The 16,653-nt window shown below is 37.8% G+C and overlaps 1 protein-coding gene across 1 annotated transcript; it reads left to right on the top strand.

Annotated features, from left to right (window-relative positions):
- Positions 1-1,085: 1,085 nt before the first annotated feature.
- LOC131774518 (ubiquitin carboxyl-terminal hydrolase 10-like) lies at positions 1,086-15,155 on the top strand. The gene is made up of 16 exons (XM_059090567.2): positions 1,086-1,222; positions 1,333-1,422; positions 1,593-1,647; positions 4,848-5,142; positions 6,062-6,882; positions 7,510-7,601; positions 8,290-8,393; positions 8,695-8,738; positions 9,165-9,271; positions 9,805-9,904; positions 10,237-10,373; positions 10,680-10,805; positions 11,437-11,523; positions 11,696-11,837; positions 13,317-13,382; positions 13,847-15,155. Exons 1-16 carry the CDS (start codon positions 1,205-1,207, stop codon positions 14,032-14,034), a joined length of 2,472 nt encoding a protein of 823 aa, XP_058946550.2. The 5' UTR covers positions 1,086-1,204; the 3' UTR covers positions 14,035-15,155.
- Positions 15,156-16,653: the final 1,498 nt, after the last annotated feature.

Raw genomic sequence — 16,653 nt, 5'->3', positions numbered from 1 at the left:
TCTTAAAAATTAACCGTCAACCGTGAGAGATACCCAAACACTTAACCGTCGATCATCAGAGATACCTACACACCAAAATAAGCTGCGCCGAGGGCTATGGTGCACCAACTGTAAGAAGGAAAAAGATATTTTGACTATTTAAATACATGATTTTTGTAAATTGAACGAAAAAGTGCTATTATTCCGTACCAGATCGGTGTCTTGTTTCTGTTTAGGTGCAAGAAATAAAAATTGTTGATAAATGTTATATTTAACCGCTTCAAGTGAAAGACTGAGTGAACCCTGGGCGCTTTCCTTGTTAACCAAATTGGATGTAGATCAACCATCAGCTAGCAGAAAACATGGAAGAGGAGAATTCTGATCGTCATGTTAATTTCTTTGCGAGTTTGACTAGCTCACAGCAAGCTTAGAACCTGCCAGAAGGCAAAATTAAATGAAGCTTTATTATTTTTGGAGCCCAGAGGATAGGGGAACCGTGAGGCTTTCGAGCTAACCCCTATATTCTTGAATCAATTTTCTCTCGTGGAACAGGGTACTCTTAAATGAGTGGGATGCGGTGGGTTTTCTGTTTTGTGTGTGATTACAAATTTTCTGCAACACTACCTTCTAGCGTCATCATACAACCTTTAGCTTGTTCTTTAAGAATTGTGCTGTACCAGTAGCCACATGTGCTGTCAGATTATTTTTATTTCATTCAATAGAATAGAAGGGCAAGAACGAAAACTACGTAGACTTCAAGGAATCGACCCCAAAAATACACCAATGACAAAGTAACACACTACCCAAGCAGGGAACATACTAAGCTAATTTAGTATTCCAGTCATTTTCGGCTCTGAATGCAACCATTTTTCCTTTGCAAATTCTGTAAATCAGCAGAGCTCTTTTTTTCATATTGACACTGACTTCTTACCAGCATACACCTGTACACGCAAAATTGGTCAGCTGTTTCGATGATAAAAAAAAGAAAAAGCAACGATGTTATGATCGTGCGCCCAATGATATCCCGGTTCATGTTATTTCGTGAGGTTTCGGGATTTCACGGGATAGGGACGATAACTGACGTCACACGTTCTCACAGCTCATGCGCCTGTCTTGCAAAATGGAAGAAGCAAGTTGATGTGTTTAGGTTGAGGGTTTTTAAGGGAAATTTTGTCCAATGGAGAATTTGAGTGCTAGTTAATTGAGCACTCTTGTGGCTCAAGAAATGCGTAATTCGGAAGAGGTAAGAAAAATGGCAGATTTGCCTTATATTCCTCGTTATCACTTGTTGTACAAACGGAATTGAATTCAACCAAGACGTGTCCTAAAATTTCTTGTTCTTGCGTGTCTCAGGGTTTTACGTTTGGCGATTTCACAGCTGAAGAATGGGAAAAATACTTCAGTAATTCATTAGCTCAAATTGGAAACATACCACCGGTTGAGGTAAAAATTAGCTTACTAGATCTTTTTATTATACCTACGTCTGGGAAATTGTTTTTATTTTTAGGTTTATGTTATACTTCACGTCGAGACAATATTTACTCACGCTTTAATTTTCGATCGTTCCTCGCGTTGGTTTCTATTTTGTTTCACTGAGATTTTCTATTTTGCAGTTTCTCTTCAACTTTAATTACTCAGATGACGAGGAACGAGGCGATAATTTTTTAGGTATGTATCTAATACTTACAAATTTATCTTCTCGCGAGCATCCACACTCGGCAAACAACACTATTTTAAAAATTTACATCGACATTTAATTTATGAGGCGCTCCATGTTGTTCGTAAGAAATAATGAAAGTAGCGAATGGTTATGGTGATGGTTGTTTATTTTCAAATATGAGTAATATTCCGGTTCGTCTTTGTTATGACGGAACTTGAGTTCAAATTTTAAATTTGTGTGATATAGAGCTTGAATGTGTAATGTTCGGATCGAAGAGGAGTCAAGAGGGAGAGGCCGGGGAAAAATGTCGAAATACTATCAATGATTATGGTAGTAAACAATATCTAACACCCAGTCATGTGCAGACAGTGACAATACCCGTTTCCTTATTTTGTTGATGGTCAGCGTAATTTAAATATACATTGCTTTGATTTTTTCTTACTACTGGAAACTGATGAGTGAGACAAAGTGGATTACAACTTTTAAAATTATGCCCTGCAGCAAGTACAAATCCTAAATGTTACAACCTCTGATATTTTAATTGTTATTAGGAAGTTTCCTTGACAAGTTGTTATAGTGTTGTAGTATTGTCACCAGACCCTAACAGTGAATAACTTCAAAAATGCTGTTGTTTAATTTAAGTGAAGGAAGTTGTGCTCTAACAAGGGAATCTTATACAAACCTGTCCTTCCAATAAGCAACAGTTGGGGGATAGGATATATTTGCGCCAGGTTTTCATGGCCCAAAGTAAGGTGCTAGTGTTTCATAAGAATCTTTTTAAGATTCTTGTCAGCAGGGTTAAAAGTTTTAGTGAACAACAAAATCTTTTTTAGATGTTTTTGGTTTGCTTTTTAAAGGCTTGTTGCATGATAAGAATTGTACTTCTGCTAGGGTCTTTTCAACAAGGTCCTGAGCCTTGCCTTGTTCTATAAGAACATTCTATGAAGTTTTCTTCTTTTAGTCATAAGATTCTTTTACTGAGTTTGTTCTCAATAAGTGTAGTGCATATCCTTTACCATAACTCTTCTTAACATTGAAAGGGAGGGATCAAGTATATTGGCATGTTTCTTTCAGCTTGTAATGTGTTTGAACATCAAGAATTTTTCTTTTGGTAAATCTAGGTCCTTTAAAAACTTCAGTATCGAGGAAAACCATTTTTTCTGATGACAATTCATACATGAATTTAATAGTGGCGTGGAATGAGTTACTGTTATCAATGAAATTGATGATTTCAATTTCAGGAATGGTCCACCTTAAAAAGTGTTATGAATATATCTTTTTAACCCTCTACAGCCAAACATCAGTATGCATATTCTCCCTACTATTCTCTATACATTTCCAAAGATGCTGATACGGAGAATTTGTTAAATGATCAAGAGCTTAATTAGTTGATGGTCAATTACTTTATTCTCCTGACCTTACTGTGTGATTCAGGGCTGATATTGTAGGGAGAAATTAGATGCTAGTCACTCCTAGGGGGTCAAAGGGTTAAAGAAATAGTTTAGGTGGGCTTGTATATACGTAGCTAGTACCTGTTTCTCAGTATGAGCCATGAACATGACCTCTATCTATTATCATTTTTTTGTTCCTAGAGCTATTCCGAGTGTTTCTAGATAGTGTTTGTCTTTGTCATTGAAAAAGTTTTCTTTAAGAAGCAGTCTCTTAAGGTCTCCCAAAATTTTGTTGTGATGAGAGATTTTAACTATAATGCTCTTCATAATATTGGCAGATGATATTAATTCCCTCCTCTTGGGGAATGTTAGTGTGGAGAGAACAAATGTCAAAAGTACCCAAATTGCTTCTTCTGGAAGTAGGATGTTTTTGTTGAAGTTTATAAAATGAGTGGTGTCTTTGATATAAGACTGTTGTTTCTGCTCAATCGGTTATAAGTGTGAGTCAACAAAGATGGAAATGTGCTCTGTTGGGCCAGTGCTCCAAGATAAGATTGATTGTCAACAGGAATGATTTCATGTACTTTGGTCAGTGTGTGAAATTCTGGTATTCTAGGTGGTTTTGGCCTAAATTGAGCCACTTACAGGCCATGTCATCAATATGCCTTCTAGTGAACAAAGTGTTGACAAATTGTTTTGACTTTTGTGACTGTTTCAGATACTATTGCTTATATTAGGGGGTTATAGAATTTCTCATTAAGGACTTGTTTGTAACCTTCCTGAATTTTATGTTTAGTATCTTTTCTAACAATAGTGATTCCTTTGTCAGTGTTTTTAAGATTTATCTTGTTGTTGGTGCTAAAAGTTTTTTTAAGTGCTTGTGTTTGTTTTGCTGTTAGATTGTCTTTTATGTTGGAAAAGGTTATAAATGAATGCAATCTCTAGCTTTGTACATTCCAATTAATTTTCTAAAGCAACCAACAATTGAGGTGGCGGTTGTCATTTAGATTTTACTCAGAATGGATGAGGATTGCTTTTTGAGTTAACAAAGATATATTGTAAGCGCACAGAGTGAGTAACTGCACACCATTGGTTTCAGGGGATGTTTATCCAAGCTTCAGTTTCTAGTATAGTTAAGATTGTACGTATCCATTTGATACCTTCGAAAGCAAAAGTGATTTGAAATTTTGCATCCTTATTTTTCCATACAAACTATAAATTTATTGGAGCAGATCTCTTAATTTTCCCAATAGCAACCATACAAGAAGCATCAATGCACAACACAGCATTAATTCTCCTATGAGGAGGGGAACATTGGAGTTTGTGATTTTGGGATTTTGGACAATTTTTCTCCTGGTATTTCAGTCATTTCATTAATCTGGAATTGCATTATTGCGGTATTCTCCTAACGTGCAGGATACAGGTTACACTCTCTTGTCCTCCACTGTTTCTCAAGCCTTTTCCAGACTCTGATTCTTTTGTAAACAGACTTAAATAAAAACTACCTGACTAAATATTCATTAACAAATTCTTAACTGTATTGCAGTGTTCAGAACCCCTGAATATCCCCCTCTATAAGTGACCAAGACAGAATTTTTCCGTACAATACAATATCAAGCAGACAAGTGATGAGATAAAAAGAAAAAGATAAGTTAAGAGTATTCTTACCCAATCCAATACCAAATTCTCCAAACTAATATCATGAGAATTGTAAGGCAGACAGTAAGGAGAATTACAAATCAGATTTGGAAGTGGTAGAGGTAATATTACTCTAATATCCACATTTAAGGTAACATGTTTGGTTCTTTGCCTTGTAGCTGGTGACTCCTCAACACATGTCTCATCAAATGACAGTTCTGCGGCAGCTAAAAATGTTACGGCAGGTCTTGAAGACTCAGGTGTTGAAGTGGGACAAGAAAGTGAACAGGAAACATCTCCAGGAAAATTGGTGAAAACAACAGCTGGTGCAGGTGATTGTTTACCAGAAGCAAAACAGAAACAAGTCAAACAATCATCAGAGAAAACCATACAAAGTAGCTCTGAACATATTGTTTTTGGTGGAAACAGTATCAAAGAGCATGAACAAGATGTGAGGCAAAGCAAACCTGAAAGGTAGAGGAGTAGCTTAAAAATCCTTTTTGACATGAAAATTTTTCATTTCTGGTTTATGGTTCTTTTTATGTAATTAATATCAGAAAAATGTTTACTGAATTCTTAAAATTATTAGAAAAGTTCATGCAACACCAACAGCTCAAAAAGCTTTAATTCAATAACAAAATAAAAAGTCTTCCTAAGTCCCTTGGCTGCTTCATAGAAGTTTCACTGGAAAGAGGGTGGTCAATTTTTGTGGCATCTTTCTTCAAGGGATGTTTCTTTAGGGCAAAGTAATTTTTAAGTAATGAATTCTATACTTGACAAGTAACAAAGGTATATTAATAGGGAGTAAGTTTTTAAGAAACTGTGGTGCTGCATCAGAGGAATGGTATAACACTTGGTGATTTGGCATCATCAACTGAGTTGATAACGTAACTTGAATTGGTGAATGGCTATTCAAAGGGCTTTCACAAAGGGTTAACACTCAGAATGTCAGCTTTGAACTTCTTAACAGTAGCCAATTTACATTATCAACGTAGTTGATCTTACAAAAATTACTGCATTCAAAAGGTGTTTGATTCTTGATCCTGGCCACCGTAGCATCAGAGGTGAGTTGAGGGTTTTACTGTTTATCCTTATTACATCGAGGACTCGTCTTTGTGGTTTTCATCTTTTTACAAGATCCAGCAATGTGAATTCTGAGTTTTTCTCTGCAAACAGAACACATGAAAACTACCTTGTTTATGTTCACTGCTACATATAATATGTTATTTTATTCGATCATTTTGATTATGTTCCATTCTTATACAACATGTGAGTGGGGATTAGTTGTTACATAATTTTTGAGTATAGGGTAACTTTATAGATTACACTTCAAGTTGAGAAAATTCACAAATACATGTATTGTTAAATGAAGAATTGTTGTTTTATTTTGCAGTCCCTCAAGAACTTCAGCAGCTGATGTTGACCACTTCCCTCCCTTGTCATTAACAGTGAACACCCAGAGAGCAGTGGAGAAGACAGAGACTGAAAGATCACGTAAACGGCGCAAGCGAAGGAGGCAGAGAAAGAGGTCTGGATCTGTGTCCAGCTCTTCTAGTGAATGTAGTGAAAAGGAAAGGGCTTCAGTTAATTCCAATGGCTCTGGGCTAAAAGGAAAAGCTGTGGCATCTTTACCTACTACAGATAAAGTTGTTCTCAGTGATGATGTTAAAGAAGCTTCAAAAGTACAGGTAAATGTTTTGAGCGCAAGGTTAAAGGAGCAAAAATCCGATGCTCTCTCTAACACAGACAAAAGAACAGCTGTACAGAGAAAAAGCACAAGTTCTTGCGATGGAGACACTGTGGAAGAAAGGAAGAGTTCTTTATCAACAGAAGGCACATCAAACAGCCCTGTTTACAGTGACACAGACATTAAAGTTACAGTTTCCATCAACACTGCACAAGATCCCTTAAGCTCTAATCAAACCTATAAAAACCTGGAAAAAGAACATGAAGGTTCCATCCCAGTGGATCAGAGTGTAAAAACAAGTGGTGCACCAGAAGAAATCACTGGCAGGAAAGATCAGCCTCCAAAGCCTTCATCATGGGCAGACTTGTTCAAAAACTCTGCAAAACCATTACCTGGTATTGTTGTTAAAACAGTAAGTCCTGTTGTGAGAAATGAAATGCAAACAACTTCAAATCCTAAAAAGACAGATGATACATTACAGATACCAGTTACTATGGAAGAGGACAAGTTTGCCAAGAAATTTGCAGGTAGATACCTCTAAAGATTCTCTCTCTGTCTCTCTAACTGTCCATCTGTGTGTCTGTCTATCTGTGTGTTTGTTTTTTGTCTATCTGTCTGTCTATCTGTGTGTCTGTCTTTCTGTCTGTCTGCTTTGTAGTCAGTCATTGTCCAAGTAAACAGTCTTGAACATGATGTGGTTGCACTAGCAGTCCAGATATTTCCACAAGGGGACATCAAGTATGGACTGTAAGTGTTGCACTCTTATTTTGTGTGTGCATGTGTGTGTGTAAATATTGCTGTTTGGAACAAAACATCAATTTTCTTATTGGTTTTTTTTTTCTCAATTATTAAACTTTGAACAGTATTCCAAGTCAAGCTGGAGTGAAATTAAGTAACATTTTCTGGTTTTTAAAAAAGAGAAGGGAAGTGAAGAAAATAATCTTGAGGAGTGGAATATAACTAAGTTTAAATTACAAATCAGAACTGAAGAAGAAAAATATTTTCCAAAACTGCAATGGCTAAGGTTGTTATGCACATTATTATTTTATGGGTGTATTGTTACTATAAGAACTGAAAATTCACTATGATAGAAAAGTACCACTTGTAGACTGAATTCATACATTTCTTTGTGCTTCATTTTTTTTTATTTGCAGAAAGTATTCAAAGACAAGAGTTACAGTACATCCAAAAACCTTACATTCCAAGAGGACTGATCAACAGAGGGAACTGGTGTTACATTAATGCTGTATCCTTTAAGTTACATCAAGAAATGTTGGATCAATATCAGTATCTGGGCAACTGCCCACCTACCCCTCCCCTAACTCAACAACAGTCAATTGATAGCAACTTAGGGTTAATGTTGGGTTAAGGGAAGGGTAGGTGGGCAGTTTCCCAGATACTGATATTGATCTGAAATGTTCATGTGAACCCTTCACACCTTGTGTAGTGTCCATATTCTTCATACTCTTGTCCGTACACTTTCTTGGGTGCTGACAAGGAGAATTTGCTTTTTGGTCCATAAAAATTCCAAAAAAGAACTTGGCCAACGTCCAGCCATCTTGACCTCATGTTTGGTCAATAATGCATGTTATATATCAGGCAGACAAGTGATGAGAGTAAAAAAAACATCAATTAGGGGAATATCAGTTGATCCAATACCAAATTCACCAAAGTAACATCATCAGAATTGTATGGCAGGCAGTGAAGAGAATTACTAACAAGTGTCAATGAATGATTGAGCATTATTACTGTAAGGAGAAATGAAATGCTGATCACCCTTTGGGCTTAAAGGGTTAAGAGATCACCTTTTATTGATTAGGTGAAAGACAGAGTTCATATCTTTCTTGATTGCTTCTGCAATGTCTTTTTAACTCAAGAGTGAATTTCATATGTATTGGGAACAGTAACTGTTTTTTGTCCTTAACTGTGAACAGACTCTTCAAGCTCTGGTGGGGTGCCCACCATTTTTCAACCTACTGAGACAATTGCCTTTACTAAAGGAAAGAGGTCCAACATCAACACCTATTTTGGACAGTCTGTAAGTGAAAAAGTTTTGTCTTGCATGGGAGCACTCTGGTCAAAAGTTGTTAAATTGGCCACCTGTCTCGGTCTAGTTTTTCACCTTTGAAACAATTTTTTTCAATTTTGTAAGACTGGTATTGTGAGGTCTATGTATGAGGCAAAGCATTTCTAACAAAGTTCAAGCATGGCGGCCTTGTTTACAATATGTTCATGCAAAAAGAAAATGTACTTGCTATCAGTAAAACAAAGCAAAAAATAAAACCTTACTCCCTTTTTCAAGTTTGTTTTTTAAGATAACGATTTTTTCCCTTTTACAGAATAGTCTTTATGAATGAGTTTAAGGAGACAAAGATAAAACCAGGTATGTGTTTACAACAGTTGTGAAAATTAGAGAGAGATGTTGTTTTTTGTCTTGTCATGAGTGTGGGACAAAGAAAAAAATTCTGAGTCCCCATGAGGAATCAAACCTCAGACCTTCAGAATCCACACTTCACTGCTCTGAGAATTGTTTTTAGAGTAGTGCTATACCTGAATGGTCTGGGTAAACAAGCCCACTTTTCATATTACTTCAGTCACCTCAGATTTTTTATCTTTCAACTTACTGTCATTTTGTATATTATTACTTGAAGTTAGGATAACAATGTTTAGAGTTATTCTCCTCCACCTTATTTGCATGTTCTTGAATCAATCATAACCATCCTTTAGAATCATACTCTACACAAAGAAAAATTTATTTTTTGAAATATCCTCTTCATTCTAAGTTGGCTATTTATGATTTTTTTTATAGGTGGCAGTTCTCCTTCTTCAAAACCTGAGTTTAACACTGGAGAACAATTTGAACCTGTATATGTATACAAGATGTTAGCGATCATTCAGAGCTCACTCTCAGTTAAGGTGAGTTTTTTTCCTCCAGAAACACAGTGATACTTGCTGATTATTCTTATTTTCTGCTTCCTCTCTTACGGTCACATAAAAGTGAGGGGACAGCAAAATTGGATAAGAAATGTGTTAATGGAAGTATCAAAAGGTGGTTGAGACCTTATTGGGCAGGACACACCCTGTCACCTCTCAAATTCTCAATTGTCCAAGGTTCTTCTTGCTGTAAAATCTTGCCTGCTCCACATCAAGGGATAAACATGATCAAGAAGTCTAGTTGACTTGTTTTGTGGGGATTGAGAGCACAAATGTGTCATGAATCATAGTCTCACTCTCCTCAACGCTGGCCACAAATAAAGACAAATAAACAAACAAATAGTCATCACCACCACCCGCGAAAGATTAGCCAAAATCTCCGAGCTACTCAGACCTGTTGGAAAAAGGGTTCCCAAACTTGTTTTCTTCACAAAACTTACTCAGAAGAAACTGATCACAAGCTATCTACGGTTTTTAAATGAAATATTGGGGTAACTTGTTGAACTCTCTTATAGGGCCGACAGGAGGATGCTCAAGAGTTTCTTAGCTGCATTTTAAACGGATTACATGAAGAGATGCTGCAGCTTGCAAAGATAATATCAAAACCGCTGAAAGGTTAAGATTCTCCTAAACTCTCTTAGTACTGATCCTTACACCCTAACGAATAGCCTTTGTATTAGGAGCAGGTCTTCATGGTTAGCACTGCAGCGCCAAAGAGAGTTTGAGGGAGGCGAAAGTTGTGGGAGAGGTTTGGGTCAAACCCGTTTACAGACCTCTGTCTCTTTCAAACTCTCTCGCTGACAAGGAAACGCTCGTGTTGCAGTGCGGATAAGAATGACCTGCTCGATGGTGATGGCCTTTGGTGAGCGAACGACAAAAAGTAGAACTCCGTGATAATGGATCATTTCAAAATGAGGTGTATAACCTTTGTTCATTTATTTTCTTAGCCCCAGAGAGAGATGTTGACTTGCCATTGAAGGCTGAAGACTCGGCAGATGATGATGAACCTAAAGCTGAGGAGCAGGAAGATGAAGGGGACTGGGAACAAGTCGGACCCAAAAACAAATCCATGGTGACTAGAATGGTAAGTGCCCCCCATCCCCCTTTTCCCCCCCCTCAAAAAAAAGAAAAGAAAGGAGGCTCTTTTTACTCTTTATTGTTCCTAATATTTTCCAAAACATTAATTTTTAGTGCTCCTGGAACTCATCAATCCTTCCAAAAGAAATTGAAAGATCAAAATTAGCAAAAACAAATCAGTCAACTCCTTTAAATATGTCATATGTCTTTCCTTTAGTAAAATATGTCAATTTTATGTTGTGGTTTTCCCAGTTGGGCGTTGTTGTTGTTGTTTTTTTATGTAATATCTTTAACCATACTATGCAAATTTCAGGCATCGTACCCGCAGTCACTGATATCGGAGATGTTTGGCGGTTTTCTGCGCTCGTCAGTTCACCAAGCTGGATTGAAGGACTCTGCTAATGTAGAACCTTTCTTCGAACTTCAGTTGGACGTGCAGGTTTGCAACTTACGGCTCATGTCAGAGGGTCTCAATGGGGTGCTGGATCTAACGGCTCACGGTTCAAATTTTGACCACTCTACAGCTAACGGTTAATTTCCTTCAGTTGCGATTGAAAGAAGAACTTTTTACGGTTAATTTTTTTTTACAATAAACTATTGAAATGTGTCGATTTTTTTCCGTTTTATGGCAAACGGTTAACACCTCATCAAGACCCTTTTGCAAGAAAGTGCGGGAAAAGAGCAGTCCTCGTCAGATTTTGAAGCATTTTAATGTGGTTCCTACACGAAAAATACTCTCCAATGTACCTTACCAATTTTTATACACCTATTTTCAATTGAATTTCCAGAGCCAACCCATTTTTTTTCTTACTTCACAACGCTCCCTGATTGGTCAAGAAATTTCCCATCACTTCCTCAACCAATAAAACGCAGAGTGGAAAGGAATTGTCACTTGATCACATGCGCTTTCCCGCGCTTGAACATTGTCTGGTTACTTTGAGTTCTCATTGGCTTAGTGAAAAATTTTCTTTTTTTCCATTTAATTGACTGCTCTGTTGAGTTTGGTTTTTGGTGTCAATTTGTGTTTGTAGTGAGACTTCCTGATTTGTGATGATCCATATTTTTGATAGACTGTTACATCCGTTGAAGATGCCTTGAAGAGCCTGGCTTTGAAAGAAGAAGTACAAGGTTACACTTGTACTAAAACTAAAGTACAGGTAAGGGAGAGAAATAATTTTTGTGATGACATGAAGGATTGGTAACTATTGAGCTTAGACGTCGTTGAAAAAACAATGCTGTTGTTTCGATGCGAATGTGGTATAACAAAACAAAATCTGAGTCTGTAACGACGATTAATCAAACTAATATGTCCTTTGACGTTTCTTTAAGGTTGACATTTGCCGACGTGTGACCCTCGAAGGGCTCCCTAAAGTCCTCATCTTGCACTTGAAGAGATTTATTTACTCCAAATCTGGCAGCCAAAAGCTAACAAAGGTAGTTGATTACCCCTTGGAGCTCACCATTGGAAAAGGTAAAGTCCATGAACGGATCTTTTCAAAGTAGTTCGAGGCGATGAGAAATGACTAAAAAAAAACCAAAGGATGTATATAGATAGGCATCCAAGGTAATGGAAAATGCTAAAAATATGAGATACGTCTCTGGTTGAAGCTATTTTTCTGAAAAAAAAACGGACAATAGTAAATGTTGTAGAAATCAGTCGATCGATCAGACAGTCACGTTCATTCATTCAGTCAACCAGTCAGTTAGTCAGTCTGTCTGTCTTTCTCTGTTAGTTGGGAAACCAGTTAATCAGTCAGTCAGACAGGTAACCAGTCAGTCAGTTAGTCTGTCCATTAGTAGGTCAGTCAGCTAGTTAGTCAATCAGTTAGTCAGTCGGTCAATCGGTTAGTCAGTCAGTCAGTCGGTCAGTCAGTCTGACGAAGCTCTTTCAGTCAATTAGTCAGTCAGTCAGTCTGACTAAGCTCGTTCAGTCAATCAGTCAGTTAGTCAGTCTGACTAAGCTCGTTCAGTCAATCAATCTGACTAAGCTCGTGCAGTCAATCAGTTAGTCAGTCAGTCAGTCAGTCTGACTAAGCTTATTCAGTCAATCAGTTAGTCAATCAGTAAGTCAATCAGTCTGACTAAGCTCGTTCAGTCAGTCAGTCAGTCTGACTAAGCTTATTCAGTCAATCAGTCAGTCAGTCAGTCTGACTAAGCTCGTTCAGTCAGTCAGTCTGACTAAGCTTATTCAGTCAATCAGTCAGTCAGTCAGTCTGACTAAGCTTATTCAGTCAATCAGTAAGTCAATCAGTCTGACTAAGCTCGTTCAGTCAGTCAGTCAGTCTGACTAAGCTCGTTCATTCAATTAGTCAGTCAGTCAGTCTGACTAAGCTCGTTCATTTAATCAGTCAGTCAGTCAGTTTGACTAAGCTTATTCAGTCAATCAGTAAGTCAATCAGTCTGACTAAGCTCGTTCATTTAATCAGTCAGTCAGTCAGTCTGACTAAGCTTATTCAGTCAATCAGTAAGTCAATCAGTCTGATTAAGCTTATTCAGTCAATCAGTAAGTCAGTCAGTCTGATTAAGCTTATTCAGTCAATCAGTAAGTCAATCAGTCTGACTAAGCTCGTTCATTTAATCAGTCGGTCAGTCAGTCTGAATAAGCTCGTTCATTTAACCAGTCAGTCAGTCAGTCTGACTAAGCTCGTTCATTCAATTAGTCAGTCAGTCAGTCTGACTAAGCTCGTTCATTTAATCAGTCAGTCAGTCAGTTTGACTAAGCTCGTTCATTTAACCAGTCAGTCAGTCAGTCTGACTAAGCTCGTTCAGTAAGTCACTCAGTCTACAAGTTGGTCAGTGAGTCAGTCTGTCAGGTAAACAGTCGCTCAGTAAATCAGTCAGAGTTAGTCATTCCTTCAGAAAGGCAATGTTTTTTCGTTGATAGTGACTCGTTGAATTTCAGCACCTTGTTATTTGATTTAACGATAATTATCGTCTTTGCTTTAAATAGACCTGCTATCTTCGAACGTAAAGAATAAGTACTCTGCTTCTCAAAAGAACTATAAGCTTTTCGCCGGTAAGTAAAGTTTTACTCTGTTGTAGTAACAAAAAAAATTGTCTGGCTTGAACAGCTATCATCTTTTAGAATCTTTAAAATGTTTCTTAGTTGTTCTGACAAGCCCTAAACCTGATACAGCGCTTGTCGATGGATGGCTGTTCTAAAAACGGAAGAAAAAATTCAAGGTGACAAAAAAAGTTTTATCAGGCGCAGGAAAACTCGAGTTACCAAGGCAGAATAGGTTTTAGTTTAAAAATAATTAGTTGACATGGTAGTGGAGTAAAGGAAGAGAATTAAACCAAATACAATCCTGTATTACTTTCGTCACACTTTGAAAAAAATTCTCTGGAAAGTGTCTGGCTGGCTGGCTGGCTGGCTGGCTGGCTGGCTGGCTGGCTGGCTGGCCGGCAGGCTTTTCCAGCTGGTGTCAAAAAGGTTTCCCAATTGTGCTAACGTGTCATTTGTGTGAATTTCTTTTCCAGTTGTGTACCACCATGGAAAAAATGCATGGGGTGGCCATTACACGAGCGATGTCTGTCACCCAACACATGGCTGGATTAGAACAGACGACACTAGGCTTAAAGTCGTGCCAGTAAACTACGTTCTCAAACCCACACAGGGAAAAGATCCATACATGCTTTTCTATCGAAGAACAGACCTCATGCCTTGAAGTAGGCGAGGCAGAGAAGGGAAGGGGGTAGTGTCTTTAGAACAGTAATTCTCGTTTACACTGTTAAGTTTTCCTTGGCATGTTCTCTAAGGTCGATTGGAAGGGAAAACATAACTTTTTGGTTGACAAAATTCATGAGGGAACACTGAACGCTTGCTCGCCAACAATATTCATCACGGGCTGGAAGATTTATCAAGGATGGAATATTCGGAGGGAAATGCCACTCAAAACCATGTTTGCCCGTGAATTAGGGTTGACTGATAAATTTTCTTTGCTCGCGTATGGAGTGACTGTGTGTTCTTGCCAGGCCAAGGGAAAATTACTCGTGTAAATTTGGTTGAACGTTTTAGACATGTTAAGTTATCTTCATATCATGATTTGTCTCGTAATGCCTCTATGGATTGCGTAACGCACCAAAGAACGGCTAACTGGATAGCCTAAGAGTAAGTTCGATGATCTTTTTTAGGAGGCACAAGTAGCCATTTAGGGTTAGAAAACAAAAACTTACACCTAATCAAGAGAATTGAACGTCAATTGCGCAGTGTGTTATGGGAATAACACACTGCGCAATTGACGTTCATAACAGTAACGCCGAGATGAATAGTTGTTTAAGTAAATGCTAAAACAGTGAAGTAATATAGCACAAAGAGATGACTTTAAATTATATATTTTTGCAACGATTACGTTATTTTCGGGCGCAAATTCCTCACGGGTTGATTTGAAGTGAATAGCAATACGGAGTTTGAGTAGCCAATCAGAGCGCACCTTCAACGCTATCCACTGTTTTAGTACATACTAAAGAGGCTTATCACGGTCGCAACCAAACATACAAACGCCCGCTAAGTTCGAACAAATTTCGCTGTGATCTCGTTTCGTATAGAAATAAGGGACTAGCGAAGACTTCTAACGTATACTCCGAAGGTTGTTCCTGGTGAGTTTTGTGATAAATATCTCTACTACTCTTCAAGAAAATATAGAATTTATCCACGGCGCTGTAAACAACCGGGCGTAAATACCTGTATGATTTGGAGCCATATCTTCTTGACAAAAACTTCTCAAAAAAATTTGAAAAAAAAAACGTTAGGTGTGAGGTTTAGACCAATGTTACTAAAAGTCCTTTGTAGATGCTGTAAGAGACAAGTAAAGGAAAAATAGGGCGAAGCGAATGTGAGACATTGGCAAAACTGCGATACGTTGGAATAGAAATAGGAAACGGAAATAGTCAATAATTTTTTTGGTTGATGTGTAATTCCGTAAGTGAATTGAAAAGGATGACTGAAATGAAGATTAAAAAACCACCATGGATGATGAAATGTGGATACGGAGATTTAAAATGAAAGATGGCATTTGTAACTGTGGAAAATACATCTAAATGTTTGCGAACAATCTCGACTAAGTTTTAAGACAACTCTACTGCCTACAGCTAGAGGCTAGAAAAGGATCTGATGGTTGATTGAAGGAAAAAATTATGCCGACACTCGGTAGGAAATGACACACTCTGAAACTGCCTCCCGAGGTTCTGTGAATGCTCGGAAAGCTGCACTAGTGACTGTAATTTTAGTTACTCACTTCGGCATTAAAAAGTCATGAAGCAAAGATGTTTGGCGACAACCTAATGTGGAATGCAGTGATGACTTGCCAGAGACTTTTCTTAAATTAAAAATTTAATGTCGGGAAGGAAAACATGTAAACAACCGGTCGCACACGTTCTTGCTGAGGTGAACCATTTTTGTGTCACTGTGATAAAAGTCTAAACACCTAATTCTTATTTGTGACTAGAATAACGAACGAGCAGTGCATAAAACACGAGAGTCATTCAAAGAAAAATATTTTCAGGTGTAATTAAGTCTCTATTGAGTTTGGTGTTAAAGTATTTGCTGATCTTCGCTATGAAGGTCATTTAGAAAAATGTTTACCATCTAAAATCCGAAGAAGTGGTTATATTTGTTAACATCAAACAGCAGTCACATTTGGACACACAGAGCAAACGCAATGAGCCTACCAGGAACTTGGAAGAATAACATGCTTTTAGTGCAGAGTGTGGGGAGATAATTTAGAAGGGGCTTACCTGGTGTTAATCAAGTTTTTGTACTGGTTTGAGTGGAAAGAAATGCATTTTCTCTGGGATAATACGTCTTTGTGAGGCCTACGTGTCAAAGTGTTACTACGCTTTCAACGTTATCCATGTCACAACTTTCAATGATTTTTGACTGAATAAATGATTCTTTTGAGAGACCATGGCCTGAAAGTGTGTAGACATGTTTCTTTTATCGACCCTTGGCTAGTTCTATTGGGAGGGGGATAGGTGGCTTGGACTCTGCAGAGAGCCTGCCTCCCACCATCATAGCCTGGGGTCGATTTAGAAGCGTCACATCAAGTTTGAATTTTGCTTTGTAGGTCTTTCTCAGAAATATCTAGTTTGCCTCATTCCACAAAAGGCAAGTTGGCCAGAAGTAGGTGGAGAGGGAACAATCCCTTGATGCTTCTCGGATAAATCTCATTTCGTTTTACGTCCCTAGGAGGGAGCACGCCGCGCCCCTCTTCGCTTTTGGCAAAGCCCTTGATTGTCACGGGTATGAAAAACTAAGAACACTAATAGATAGTTTAATCCTAGTTTTC

The sequence above is a fragment of the Pocillopora verrucosa genome, chromosome 3 (assembly GCF_036669915.1).
Source record: "Pocillopora verrucosa isolate sample1 chromosome 3, ASM3666991v2, whole genome shotgun sequence".
Taxonomy (NCBI): Eukaryota; Metazoa; Cnidaria; class Anthozoa; order Scleractinia; family Pocilloporidae; genus Pocillopora; species Pocillopora verrucosa.
Note: the sequence above shows the minus strand (reverse complement) of the source record. Positions and strands in the feature narration are given on the sequence as shown.